The sequence below is a fragment of the Chlamydotis macqueenii genome, chromosome 6 (assembly GCF_036417535.1).
Source record: "Chlamydotis macqueenii isolate bChlMac1 chromosome 6, bChlMac1.mat, whole genome shotgun sequence".
Classification (NCBI taxonomy): domain Eukaryota; kingdom Metazoa; phylum Chordata; class Aves; order Otidiformes; family Otididae; genus Chlamydotis; species Chlamydotis macqueenii.
Genome location: NC_141561.1, coordinates 5847468 through 5863097, shown reverse-complemented (window position 1 = coordinate 5863097; position 15630 = coordinate 5847468). Strand labels below are relative to the sequence as shown.

At 33.9% G+C, this 15630-nt stretch overlaps 1 protein-coding gene across 1 annotated transcript in view; it reads right to left on the bottom strand.

Annotated features, from left to right (window-relative positions):
• Positions 1 to 15630, bottom strand: part of LRP1B (LDL receptor related protein 1B) — a 579931-nt gene that overhangs the window by 106050 nt on the left and 458251 nt on the right. The window contains exons 57-62 of the mRNA XM_086750558.1: positions 14391 to 14578; positions 13488 to 13671; positions 11381 to 11466; positions 7849 to 7971; positions 4022 to 4203; positions 1279 to 1478 (exon numbers count right to left, since the gene is read on the bottom strand). Coding sequence (XP_086606684.1) covers positions 1279 to 1478; positions 4022 to 4203; positions 7849 to 7971; positions 11381 to 11466; positions 13488 to 13671; positions 14391 to 14578 — 963 coding nt within the window. The remainder of the gene's footprint in view (positions 1 to 1278; positions 1479 to 4021; positions 4204 to 7848; positions 7972 to 11380; positions 11467 to 13487; positions 13672 to 14390; positions 14579 to 15630) is intronic.

Sequence of the window (15630 nt, the reverse complement as noted above, 5' to 3'; positions counted from 1 at the left end):
ACGAGGGAATTTTCTGAGAACAAAAAATTCTGAAACCTTCTGATTGAAAGAGGCACTTGAGAAAGGTTTGACCACTTCAGTCAGGTTAGGGCTGAGAGAGACACAGTGGCCATTATTTACTTCTTTCCTTTGAAAGATCCAGAAAAAAAGAGTACGAGGATGTTTACACTTCTCATAGCTGTGGCTGTAGTCTCTCCAATCTACCATCTCAAATAACTGTCATTGAATTATTCATTAATTATTTATAACTTACTATTCACCAATACGAAGGCTAGAAAACTTTTTTGTTTGTTTGCTGTATTTCTCGATGAAGATTCAATATGAAAATAAAGCTGTTATTTCATGAACTCTGGTATTGGAGAAAACCTTGAGGCAGCCAGTACAAGATAAAAGCCTAAAAAAGCCCAAAATGCATGAAGTTTACCAGGAGAGCAGCAGTTCTGAGGTCTGGGTAAAGTTTGTGGAGGGGAGCTCAAATAACACTCCTCTCAAAAAAAAAAAAAACAAAAAAAACCCAACAACAACAAAAAAAACCACCCAAACCACCAAACAGCCCCAACACACTGAGTATTTCATATATTTGAATTAAAGTGAAAGATTTTTAATTATACCATTTGGAATCTGAGAGCTATTCATCATAGTGTAAAACCTTTGGTTTTTTTTTAAAACACTTTTTAGATAAAATATAATTAAAAACCTAGTATCTGTCAGGTGAGAAGTAGAACACAGGGACAAAGATTACTTCATTGCCTAAGTATTTCAAAAGTTATTATGTTGCTCATCTACCAGGAAAACTCCAGATTACATTTGCAATACCAGTCTCCTTATTGACTCACGCTGAGCAGACCAACAGGCATTTCCAGGCTTTGTCAAGCTGGAGAAAAGGCTGCTTTTGGCCACAGTTTGACACATAGCACACAGGACCTATCCCTTCCACTTCTAACAGCCAAGTTTCACTAGTTTTGTTTCTTGGACAAGAACACATATTGTGAACATACTGCAGCCTCTGATTTCTGAGTCTGTTCCTCGAGTTTGTTTTCGTTTGACATTTTTTTTCCCATGGTCATGTATTGTAGGTTTTTAACTGTTACTCATATTCATAATAGAGAAGGAATATTAAAAGCAAGCTTTAAAGATATTGATAAAAAGGAAAAAAGTTTCAATAAAAGTTGACAAAATAATTTGAAGTACAGTTTTTCCATAACTATACATGAAATGCAAAGCATCTTCAATTTAAAAATTATCAAAAAAAGAAAGAAACAAACTCTGTTGACCAACCTTTATGTCTGTGAGATCCATCCATGTCAGAAAACTCAATATGATTTTCATCAGCCCAGTACAGTCTGTGGTTGACATAATCTATTGTAAGAGCCATTGGTCTAGATATCTGTGTTTCTATGACAACTGTTTGATGGGAACCATCCATACCAACACGGCCAATGTGAGGATACTCACAGCAATCAATCCAGTACAAGTATCTGTAAAACAAAATACAACAAGTGCTTTGTTTAGACATGCAAAAATACCAATAAATACTTAATTTAGTTGATCTTGAGAATAAAACAGTAATTATTCTATAATATTTCAATTTTCCAGATAGATTTTTTTTTATTTTTTTCTAGACCTGTCTGCAAATGAGTGTGCTAAATGTAAAAGGTTTGAATAGCATAGCCCCCATATTAGATGTACTTTCATCAAATTCATTACAGACTAGTAAAAAGTGCACTTAATTGCTTAGTCTTGGTACCTTAGAATTTGAAGTACTGCCCAGATTAGACTTCATGAATCTCGTATCCTGCAAAAAATGGCATCACTACTAAACTCTGTGATCACAAATATTGTATTACAGTTACCTTTTTTCTTTTATACGTATTACAAAACCTTGTTTTGCTGTTAAGAGTAATATAATGCAAATTATATTACCTCAAAAAGTATTAATTACAAAACATTTGAACAGTTTCTCACAAAAAAAGGGCTATTATTCGGTGCATGGATGTACGTCGTTAATGTTGTATGCCATTATTTAGAACCTCAGGACAGATATTTCCAGCTGGGAAACTGATATGTCTGTACTCTGCACCTTTTGGACAGGCTCTCAAACACCCAGATGCAGCTCGTATTTTTAACAGCCACCTGGAAGAGTGTTTGTGCAGAGAGGAAAATGGTGGCCCCAGGAACAGCTACAGGTATCCTACAAAACACAGGTGCAATGTGTTGGCACTGAGCCTGCTCAACAACAAGCAGCAGAGAAAGGGAGCTTTCTCCACTGACTCCAACAGAAAACTTTTTATTTGGAAACTTATCCTTACTGTTGGATGGTATCAGCAATACAGTTTATTTAGCATTTCTCATTTGTGAGGAAAAAACTAAGATACAGTTAATACTATTTCAAACAATAATTTTGAGTTTGAAATTTCCAGCAGCTTTTCATATTAAAACAAACAAATATATTTATTAAAAAAAAAGAGCTTGCCCTCAGAAAGCTAAGTCTGTACACATACTGTGCAATGAGCAGGAGCACAATAAGTTTATTATGGTTGTGTATATATAAACCTTCCTGGAAGACTGTGATTCTTTGTACAGACTGTGTAGAGCTGATATTTGCATAACAGGGAACATACCCTGGATGTCCAGCCATCCAGAGCAAAATATCGTGTATTGATATCTTGAATGTGTTTTTAAGAAATGTCTACATCCACCTTGCCAAATTTTACAAGAAGAAAGGTACAGTTAAAGAAAATTCAATGCTAGTTCTAAGAACTACTAGAAAATGGCTTTTCTCCGAAAAACAGTAGATAGGTTACATTTCTTTGCCAGGAAATACACTCCTTTTCTTTGTTTCATTAGAGTCCAGACCAAGTTAACAATTTTCTCCTGTCACTGACACGAGATGATTATTTGAGCCTTAGGATTTAGAAATGAAAAAGAATCATTACTTTGCCATGATACTGTAAGAGTGTCATAAGACACTACAATAGCTTTATAACATCCAATTTGTGCAGATATATCCTGATGTTCCACAAAATAGAATGGAATACGGAATTCATGTCTGAAAGGATATAGTGCAAATTTGCCATAGTCTATATTTTATTTATCAGGGACTAGATAATAATTTAAGTCTTACTAATGAGAAGTATTATTTTGGTTCAAATAAAAAATGGTGCTGGTGCTCAAAACTGCACTCAGAATACCAGCACAGATTTATATAAATAAATAAACTGTAATGCAATAATTAATAAAATTATCAATTAAAGGTACCAGTTAATAAATTATTTAAACTAACCAGGCAGTTCTCACTTCTTAACTTTGTTGTTGCAAAAATTTCTCAAGCATATTGATAATTTCAAATTTCTGAAAACTAAGGTTAGAAACTAAGTGTCCTAAAATAAACCTTTTGTGTCCTAACAATGAATCAGTCCAGTTATTAGACTTGAGTGAAAATCAAAACTTTAATTTCATGGAGTAAAAAAACCGCAAAACTTATCTTCAAATTGTACATGATTAAACATTTTCACTCTTCAACTAACACGCAAAAAATATCAGAAAAAAGTCTTCAAATATATCATAACTGAATGGTTCAAATTATTTTGGAAACTGGTAAACACAGAAAAGAGTGCTAACAAGACAGTTCACATCGGTGAATAAATGAAACAAAGCATAAGAATTGCCATCTATGTAATACAAACATTTGTTATTCAGTAACACACTTCTTCAAAAAAAAGATAGAGGTATTTTCTGAAATATCTGCCTTCCTCCTACCAAAAGAAAACATTTACAGAGGAGTAAATATAACAAAACATGGTTTAGTACCTGCATTCATCTTTCTAGTATACCAATTTGATATGTAACGGTGATATAATAAGCACTGGTAATGCATTTTAGACTACTGATATCCAGTGTAGCTGAAAGTCAGATAACAAAAAACTAATTAGTGCTTCCTATCCTATGTTTTTGTTAAAAAAAAATTAAATAAATAAAATTAGAGTTAAATGTGAATTACTGCAAAATGGTTGCTTCATACCCAGCTTGAGGATCTAAGGACAGATCTCTAGGAAACTTCACCCTTTTGCTCACAAGGACGGTAGGGTATAAGCCGTTGAGCTTAGACACTTCAATAATTCTCTTTTCGGTATCAGACCAATAGAGATTCTTCCCTATCCAATCGACCGCCAGTGCATTGGGAACAGCTGTATTGTGGACTACCTACAAAAGCAAAAATTACATAAATTATTGATCTAAATACAGGGAAAAGAAACAACAACTCGAGAGTTAATGATATCAGAATACTGAGAGGTTGGATACACAACAGAGTGACATACAACATTACAAAAATAGGTATTATATCCTGTTACACAATGGCGCTTCTGAAGTAATGACATTTCTAAAGTAACTAAGACAGTGTGACACTTTCCTTATGTGAAGGGTGAATGGAGAATACTGTGAGGTAGTAAATAAATGTCAAACTTCCTTCCATTATGCAGTAAATGTTATGAATTCTGTCTTTCATTTTTCATCTTAAGTTTCTAATTTTTTAAAATAAAGACAAAAAGAAATGACTTTTTTTTTCCCCTTTACTATTCTGTTTATTTTTCACAGAACAGAATGGAGAGGAGGCTTCTCTCCCTGTAACGTGCCCTCAAACATGTCTGCTTGTTAGCTCACCAGTTCTCTCTCCAGTCTACGTTGGCATATTTTTCATTTTAATATCACAGCGATGACAAATACGTCATCATGATAGATAGACCATAAGCGCACTCAACTCAGGTAAACAGGCAAAGATTACCTAGTTGGAAAGAAAACACTGCTCTCCTTTCCAACATTCATGTGGCAGAAGAAAGAGGAACTTTCTAAGAATTAGTTAAATTTCAAAAGGACTACATTAGTAAGGAATAAACCAAGAGACAGAAGCAATTTAGTGACCCGCTGGAAAGCCTACACTCTACTGACAGTGATGTGTTAATTCTCAAAGTTTTTGATGACCTGAATAATTCTGCGACTTGAACAAATGCCTTTAGATGTACATGATTACAAATCTCATCATGATTGTATGACTCAGTCTTGCTTGGCTGGGAGTACTTCATTTTAAGTGTTGAGTGACATTTGAATATTCCAAATCCTTAAAGTCCAATTTCATCTAGGCTTAAAAATTCTATTCCTGATAAGGTCTATTCTGACCTATTCTATTCCCTATTAGGTCTGTGCAAGTAGAACCTAAGAAGGAAAAAAAAAAAAACAAAAAACCAAACTGTGAGAGCAATACTTGAAAATATTTGAGATTTGTTAAGTACTAACAACGGATTTATTATTGTAGTGTACGTTCTAATTTATCATAACCTTCACCACGAAAAGCACATGCAATAGAGTATAAACTTTACACATAATCAGGCTTACGTGTAACAGAATGTGTTACTTTTAATTTTATTTACCATTTGAAGATGGTAAATAAAGGCTGAAAAGCCTTCAAGTTAACAAGGGACACTGTGAGATACTTTAAACCAATTTTATAGTTATGAATATGTAAAAGCACTCTTTCAGGTTATTACTTTATTTATCACCTTACAAAGTCTTTTTAAAATTAAATCCAGGCATGCACCATTTTTTAAATATGAATAAAATACTTTATTTTCCAATACCTTAGCACTATCAGCTTCACTGTTTATAAATACGTAATTGCAGCAACTGCTGCTCTGTAACATGGGACATCATGTAGAAATGGATAGCTCTGCAAACTTATATGGTGGTTTAGCTACACTATGTAAAAGCATCGAAGTAATTAGTCTCCATCTTCTGACAACTTCCTGTGGAGGGTTACTTAAAAGTTATTCCAGTCACTGAGGTCACCAGTGTGACATTTAATGTACACAATCCAGCTTACTACAGCATTTTCCAGAACCAGATTTCATTTGAATTTACAATACTATACATAAAACACTGTGTTAATGTTTGAACACACTGATGTGAAAAAGTTGTTTCTTCAGTTGTATAAATATCTCCTCCACGATCAGATGCAGAAGAAAAATGAGACGCCATCAGGTTTCCCAGAGGCAAGACAGCTGGAGTTGGTATGCTGAAAAGATGCTGTCTTCTAAAAGGGAAATCCTAGGTAATCTATCAAATAGTATTATTTACACTATTTATATTTACTTATTTATAGTAAATAAGAAGTATGAAGGAAATAAAATAAGAAATTCATACTTCAAGGGAAAAGGCTGACAACCATAAAACCTCTCTTTCATGACAAAAAAAAAAAGAAAATATTTCAATAGGTTGCACTTGGAAACTAATTATTTGTAACATCAATTATTAAATATGTCCTATGCTAACCTACTAAAATCTAAGTCAAAGAGACCAAGTTATCATTTGGCACTGCATAACAGATTATTAATAGAATATCAGATAGCTACAACACGTAATTCTTGATAAATTTTTGCAGGTATTTTTAGCTTTCAGAGGTGGAATCTTGGCCAAGCCTTTCAGTGAAAAAAACAAATATTCTTATGAAAATTAAAGGCACTTATTTTCACAATTTTTGCTTTGAATTTGACATCCTATTTGAGTAAAATCTCCACCAATGTGACACTCATTGTGTAAATTTCAAAACATTAAGGAAGGAAAAATGAAATACCCTCCATGCCCCAAGCTAATGTTCTTCTTATGTTTGTTCAAACTTCTGAAGCCTTTTCTTAAAAAATGAAATTATTACATCATTAGAAAGCAATAGGACTTTTTTGTACTCTTCCATCTGACAATTACAAGATTTTGATTATAAAAAAAATATTTTTTTTTTTCTTGAAATAGTAAATATTAGAAAGAAAAAGTCTGGAGTCATCCCCAGTCCTGAAAACATTCTCTAAAATAACAAAATACAGATTCATTCAGTATGGACAAGAAGCTGAATAGGATCCTTTGTAAAAATGTTTAAAGACAATAAATATGATTCAAGGATTTAATAGATTTTGAACCCCACACTTGCTTCTCTCCTATTTTTTGCAGGAAAAAATCTTTGCAGGGACTTGCTAGAACTTTCTAGTGCATGCTGAATTTTAGTTTTACCCCAGTGCAATCAGAGTGCCACAACTTATGTTCATTCAAATATTTTTTTTTTAAGTTCTACAAACAATTGTTTTTGTGTGAAGGATGGAAACCAAGTTCATTGATGCCAGTCAGTTCCAAATCTTAACCCTGAGAAAGACGGAAGTCGAAGTGCTCCAAAGAAGTGTCAATCCATGCACTAAGCTGCAAATGGTGCACTGGTGTACAATGAGGAAACAGAATTCACAGGATATGCTACTGCTCATTTGTTCCTTGTCAGACATCAGAGAATAAGCAGACATAAGAGAAACGTCAGACATATGAGAACAAAGGAGAATTCCTTAGTACTTATGACAAATTCTGAAAAAAATGTTAATGTAAGTCAACCAATGAGCTTAATAGTGGATTTGTGAACTTATTCCACTACAACGGCAAAACAGACAGGCTGTGTAGAAACAGGAGCACAGTTTTACCCTGCATTATTCACAGTAAGGACACTGAGGTTTTTTTCAATATATTTACACAGCTTATACCTCCTTTTTCTTTGGTGTCCTGTAAATCACACTGAACTGCCAATTCATTCAACTGTCAATTAAGTAATAAGGAATTTAGCTCATAAATACAGTCCTCTTAGTCCCTATCTCTACTTCAAATAAGATACCAATGCAATTAAATTTTACTAAGACTTGCTAGCTCATGCTGTGTTTGTATGCATAAACCAAAACCTCAGAATCTGGGTTAAATGCATGAAGGAGCATTTCTCAAAACACTAAAAAAAAATAAATTCTACTAGTGACATTATTAATCCCCAATTACCTTGACATCACTTCCATTTAAACACATTCTGTTTATGCGACTGCCATTTGGTCTGCTGGAGTCAATCCAATAGATGAACTCTTCTCTATAGTCAAAGTCTATTGCAATCACATTGTTCAACCCCTAAAAATAGAAAAGAAAAAAAAAAAGTCCATTCATTCAAGTGTTTGAATACAAACTGCTGGATAGCAATCAGAATGCAAAGTACATTGCATATAATATACTGACTACATATTTTTGATGTACCTCTATATTTTTCCATACATTACTTGTAAACAATCAGAAGAAGAGAAAAATTATAAATACAGTAACAAAGAACTATCCACCTCAAAAACACAGATGACATATTCAACTAAATGAAGCTTCTGCATTTTTCTTTCCTATTATTAAAATGAACAGTAAGAGTAAACACTAACTTTTACTGAATTTCTCTGGTAATTACTACCTTTGGCAAATGAGATGACATTCATTTTATAACAATAAACTCAGAGATAGCATAACATTTATTATCTTAATGAAAACATTTCATTATTAATATAAAGGAATCAGGAATTTAGAACTGTGATGTTCAAAAAAAAGCATTAATTTTACCTCCTGAATAAGGAGGTTTTCCATTCATAGATGCTATATTATAGGTACTCTGTATACCTACATACACAGTTTATACACATTATATATACACATGTGTGTATACACACACAGAGAGGTAGTCTATAAATAAAGTGTGAAAGTTCCAGCAGGCACCTGGAAGTCTCCTATGGGTCCAATTCCTAAGCAAAGATGTTGTAACAAAGAGTAGCGATTGTTTTTGAGCAATCATATATAATGGCTTTTCATCCCAAATGGCAGTTAAGAGAGATATTGTCTTCAGGTGATGGCTCTTATTTCCTTATCTGAGAATGGGAAATCTTTGCCCCATAATCTGCCTAATGTTCTGATACGTTGTGTAATCACAATTGTTCTTGCTATACAAAGACTTTGTTATCAACCAAAGATGGAGCAGCAGTGGTAAAAAGAATGAATGCAGTTTGCACTCCTTTTAAAACCGGAATATCAGTTAATCAATTCTGTTATCAGCTCAATGACATTCTACTCTCAGGTAGATCAGCAACTTCCCTTGTTCATCTAATTCATAGTTGTAGAGGGGATGCGTTGGACTAGTCAACTCTAAAATAAGCAACTAAGAACAACGATATTTGATTGCATAGAAAATGATACAGAGCTTATCTGTCAACTATTACAGTGTAATACTGTAGATCTATCTTTTGATCAAAAATGTAGAGGAAAAGAGTGACAAGGCTGCACAAGGCATCACTAAAGAAAGTCTGAAACAATACAGTGTTGGAGGACCACTCATTTTCAAAAATCATCTATCCACGCACAGTGTTTTAACAAAACCAACTGCAGCTCTGTCAGTCGTAACTGTGCTGCAAAACACTTTCCCTGTCTCTTTTTCTACTCTTACTATAAATGCACCTACAGATAAACTCCCACTCCAAATTCTTAACAAAGGAGATAACAGGTGAATGAATACAAAAGACTATAAAAAAATATAACATTCTAGAAAACAAAGTCAGTAATTTGTGAAAAATTAGCCTTGTACCTACATATTCTACAACACTGTAAAAGTTTCTTCAGCATCCAGACTAATACAGAGAATTGACTGCCTGCAAGTCTTTGGGTTCAAGTGTCTTATTTCGGGTTGTTTTAGTTCTAGTATTTTGAAACATCAACTGCAGGTAAAATTATTTCTGTACATCTGCAATGTAGTTGTCTGTCCAGACATCTACTCTTCGTGATCTACATATCACTTTTAAGTCCTTGTAGCATAAATCTTTGTCATTTCTCATGTAAACTGCTTTTAGAAGGAACACGGCAGCTTTCAGACGGTATTGGCCTCATTAGTCTCTCACCAACCTGTGGTTTTGTTTGTTTTTGTTACACACAACACAGGTAAAAGTCACAAATAATGAGTAGGAAGGTTCTGCCTACTCTCTCTATGGAAACTTTAAGGATTTTGATGACTAGGAGTAAAGGAAATGGAAGGCAAAGAACATATATGAGACAATTCAAATGGTTGTACTGTTTATGTATATTTGGGGAAAGGAAAAAAAAAAGCTGACACGTCACAACTCAGAGAAGGCTAAATGAGCTCCTACTGTCAGCTCCTTCACTCTGAGTTTGTACGAACAAGTGTTAGAATGGCAAAGCGCAGCCCAAATACACAGAGAAGAGTGGTTTTGCTCCCTTGCCAGAGCAGCTTTGGTATTTGCCTTCATCTTGTAGATGTCGAAGATCCATCGCAACATTACAAGGACAAAAAGATGTCCTTATGAGGAAGACAGCCCACCTGTTCTGCTGGTATATAGCTCCCTCTTTTGCTTTCAAATCTGGATGCTTTTAAAAATGCCGTATTTGTAGGATCAAAGGCCAGTAGGTTCAATAGCAGAGATATTTATTAGACTAGTGAATTAATGTGATACGGAAAACACAGATTCTCTTCAATGGCCATAGTTTCTAATGTACTGAAGAAGAGTCCATTAAATTTAAGACTGATGAAGCTCTGAGCCAATCTGTCAGCACTAACCATAAAGACAATTTACTGTTGATCCCCTCTTTTCACAGGCTTCTATTAAGAGATATACCAGCAAAAGAGGAGAGAGGCAGTGAGATGTAAATGAGAGGCAGTCGGAAGGATTTCAGAAGAACAGAGAGACTTTAACATAATGCTTGCCATGTTTAAATAAAGCCAATGTTTAATGTAAGATGGTTAATTTTGTAATTACTGTTGTGAAGACCTGAGCACCTTTCTTGTGACATTAAGATGTACACCTTACTGGCTCAAGAAGTCACAAAAAGCCTAATGCTATTGACTATCAATAACTGATTTTCTAGTCTTTCTACTATTCATTAATTAGTACTCAAGGAAATTAAACATATTTTGGAACTCTAATCTATGGTAAGTAACTACACTTAGGTGAAGCATAGAGGCAGAGCAGAAACTGCTAAAAATGACAGCTCTGTACTTACTGGGTGGCTTTCTATTTTTGTTTTTACTTTTTAAAAAAATAAGTTCTTTTTTTCCCCTGTTATAATAATTTAGAACAATTATTTAAAAAATAGTTTTAGGCAAAGATATAAGTTCATGTATTGTAGTATTGTAAATCTTAAGAATTGTCTGTCTAAATAAAAAAAAAAAATAGATTTGTATTATGACAATAAGTAGCCCAAATGGGGTTGTTTTTGAAAACTGAAGTATACAAATTGCACAAAACATATTGTGATGGAAGAGGATCACAAATAACAATTTTTTTAGTACATCAGAACGGCTGACAAAACAACTGCCTGAGCTTTAATTGTGTCAAATTCAGATAAAATAGTCAATTTGAAATATTGGAAAAACTCTGAAGATACTGCAGTTGTTCTATGGTGCATACAATGCCAATTGTAGGGTGATGTTTCTGTCAGTTGTACACTTTAGAAAATAATAAAAGTATTGAGTTAAAGTTAGAGCATGGTACTACGATTATACCTGTTTCAACAAAGTGTAGTTGGATCCATCAGTGCTAATTTTTCTTATTTCATGATGATCAGCCAGAATTAAGAAAGGTTCCTCATCTAAACCCCGGGAGAAAGAATATATTAGACTAGCTTTTACGTTAATTTATGGAAAATCAGGAATACAATGCTGAAATACAGATGGTTTGAAAAATAAATGTTACATGCTCTGATCAATGTTATGGATGAAAGAAATATTTAAAACATTCAAATGTTTCAAGAAAGATCAATGATGCAGTATAAAAATGAACAAAGCAATCAATTAGTATATCTTTCAATGTAATTTAACTTTGTTGCCTTTGTAATACGGGAATCATACTGTATTTAATGCTAATTTAATGTCAGAGATTAAATTTGAAATATATTTCATACCACTGGTTTTAATTTCAGCATTCACTTTCAAATTGTCACTAAGACTATGATTTGTTATGGTTGCAAATCAAGCACATTTTGACCATTGCTTTTTGAGATTTCAATAATCTGAACAGTATAGACAAAGAAATAGCTATTTGGGCAAATTTTGATTCTCTAATTCTGAACTGAAGCCAGATTTGGGTTTTTTAACCCTAGTTTTCTAGTTTATTAAAAAAATATTCCTTCAGCCATCGCTTAGAAACATCTCTGACACTGACATACATAATAGTAAAACAAACAAAAATATTTTTTAACAAGCTGTCTATTTTAGCTCTAATAACGGAGACCTCAGGTGAAAATAAAAAAAAAAAACCAACCCTACTAATAATTAGAAATCTATTTAAGACTTTTAACTACTGTTCATATATTCTGGAATGTAGCGCATTGTCCAGCCTACTCTGCTCTTGTACTGAACACATTGTACCACTTTCATTGTGTTTTATGTTCAATTCAAGACATTCTCCAGTTCTTACATGTCCGAGGCATCATCCTCAGCACTGACTGTTAGTGGTCTGTGGAGAATGGCTGTAATGATCCACTCTGTTGTAAAGAGTTCAAGGCAATTTATGCAAGAAATCAGTGTCAGGCCAAACATTCACATGTTGGCACTTCCTTGCAGCACAACCATCCTTGCCACAGCACAACCAGCTTTGTTATGGTCACTTTCTTTTAAGTTTGATATATCACAGCTCCAATAAACTGTGCTATGATGCGTTCTAGCTCCCATTCTCATTTGAGTGATCTATGGTTTCTATACATATGAACGGCTTGCAAGGAGTAACACAAAAACCAGATCCTGCATTTCTGCCCTCTCTGTTTCCTTTGATTATTCAGGGAAGCACCTGAGACAGGAATGGGAGGCAGACAGACATTCCAGTCTTCCTGTCATTTAGAAAAAAAAAATCAAAAGTTTTTTTGATATTTAAAAACAAAACACAAACAACTAACTTTGTGCAAGACTGGAATAAGAAAGAGTCTGCTCAAGCCAAAGATTTCCTGCACTACGAAGGAAATCCAGCAGAATGCAGTAAGGATGTTTCTGTTTCTTTCCTGTTGACATTCTGCTCTTTCTTTCACTGATCTAGTGAATCTTACCCACTGAAGCACAAACAAATAACATCAGTGGCATAGACAGAGTGGCGAGGAATTAATCAGTGTTCTCATTTATCTTGCACTTCACTGTGTATTATGTATAAGAGTAGAGGATTTAATATGCTATAGGAATAATGGATTTTGCTATTTCTATTTTTTTTCCAGTTCCTCCTTTTCTCCCAGGAAGGTTGAAGTCCATTCTAATATTCTAAAGGTGATGATATAAAACAGCAGAAATCTTTTAAACACTTATCATAAACGTACTATTATCATGTGACTCAGAAGTAGAATTGTGATATATTTTAATTTTCCTAATAAAGTTACTAATTCAAAATTTCATAATCCCCTGCAACTATTCACTACAAAAAAAAAATTGAGCAGAATACATGCTAAAAATAGAACTGATTATTACATTCAGACATTGAATCACATTCCTATTGTTCACTGAAGGAGGAGTGTGCTTCAAAGTAACTCTGTTTATCTTGCACAAAAGGGTAACATAGACCTTGGGGCTAATGTATTTCACAAATTATTTCGGATAAAGCCATGGATTAAAAAGAAAAACCAAGTCATACCTGAAAGAGATTTGCAGCCATTTGGGTTATCAGGCTGTACTTCATACCCATCTGCACACAAGCATTTGTAGGTTCCATATGTATTGATGCATTGCTGGCTACAGGGAAATCCAGAGGAACATTCATCAATATCTATACATGTTTTGCCATCATCCTTCAGCCGGAATCCAGGCCAGCACTTGCACTGGGATAGAAAAACAAATACATTCATTTTGAACTGCTCATTGATTCTGGTTGTTATCTTACGTACTTTCTTCTGAAAATGTTAGCATCCAACTTTTTCATATAGTCTCAGTTTTTCAAGTAACATCTTAATTATATTGCTCTTTATACTGTTTACAGGCAGACATATCTACATTTTTTTCCGGTGTGATCGTAAGGATCATTCCCTCTCAAATAACCCTGTAGAATGAGTAATTATTCTTTCTTCTTTAACTGAAGAAAAAGTAAAACACATCTTTTCAAAAAGACAGACAAGATTCTTCTATGAAAATAACGATGGATGGACCCTTCGGAATTTCAAGTACCCATGTGCTTTTTGGTAAAGACATAAAACTTTTAATAATTTTACTCGAAGCACTGATACCATCTAGCATTCTGTGTAACAGATACAGTAGCGTAAATGAGAACTCTTGAAGCTGATTTTTATTGGAGTCTGATGATCACCATGGCAAGCTTATCACATGCACTGTGAGTGATGCAAAATGCAACTGGGAATAGGGGTTTGAAATAGGGGTATAGTTTCAGCAATGGAAAATTTCTATATTCTTACTATGGCAGTTAAGCTATTTCATTACAAAGAAGTACAACACACTGAATTTTTATTATAATAATGCAAAAGTTAAGAAGCAGTTAAGAATTAATAATTTGTATTATATTACACCACATTTTGTAATTACTCACCTTGTATCCAACAGGAAGATCCTGACAATCTTGAGAACAGCCGCTAACTTTCTTACTGAGGCATTCATTAACATGGCAGGTTTTCTCATCAGATCCATCACTACAATCTTCTTTCTTATCACAAACATTACTTGCAGGAATACACTTGCCATTTTTGCACATAAAAAAAGAGCTGTTACATGACTGCTCTGAAAAACAAAAAAAAAGGGAACACAACTTGGTGTAGTCTATGAGTACTTAGAATGAATTTTCTCATGGACCAGCTGCAGTGTGTGCATGTGAGACAAAACAATTGTGTAAAAAACAAATAATCTTTCCTTTTTGATAGTATTATAATACATCTTTACTTTTCAGTGTCTTGAAAGATTATTCCTCTTCTGGAAAATGTGTGAATACTTCAACTTATTACTGCCTCCTACACATTTGTTTTCATATAACTGAGAATCATCTACATTATCTCTGCACAAAATATAGTTCAAGAGTTTACAAAACTTAAAAAACATCCACTCTGGACGTTGAGGTGTTCAGTAACATCACTGACTGAATGACGCATTCCTTGTCTAAGGGCACACATGCAGGGTATTTTTTTTTTTTTTTCCTGTTTGGCAAAACTGGAATACGTCACCTCAGCTGCATTCACGTTCCTCAAACTACACTCAGAACGCTTACAATTAAAGTAGGTATGTTGCCTTACCTCAAAGCAAATGAGTGATTTCCATCAAAATTGGTATAAAGGACTGGGCTACTGTACAAAAATGTTGTAAAATCTAGATAGAAGAACTGGTCTTACAAAGAGTCACAGAATAGGATACGATATACACACTAGAATTCATTTTTCACTTAAGCCCAGTCAGACCTCAAACTTATGCCAGTAAAAAATACCAATAAAACAAATCACATTTAGTCAGTAATTTGCTAATAAAATTAGACGAGTTACTAATACAGGAAGAACAACCTAACATCCCCTTTTGTATGATCTCCTTCTGTGTGATGAGTATATTAAACATATTAAACATTTTCAGGGCAAGCTATAAACTTTGACAACATTTACATTAATATAACTTATTTTAGTACCAACAGAATATATGCCTTAACGAACTAGCAGCCATCTCATACCATAGGATCTGATGGCTTGAACTTTGTGAGCTGAGATTTTGGATGTAGAGGACTGACAACACACTCTCCTTGCAAGACATAGGGAATATCATCACGAAAGCACTGAAGATTTAAGCTACGTGGT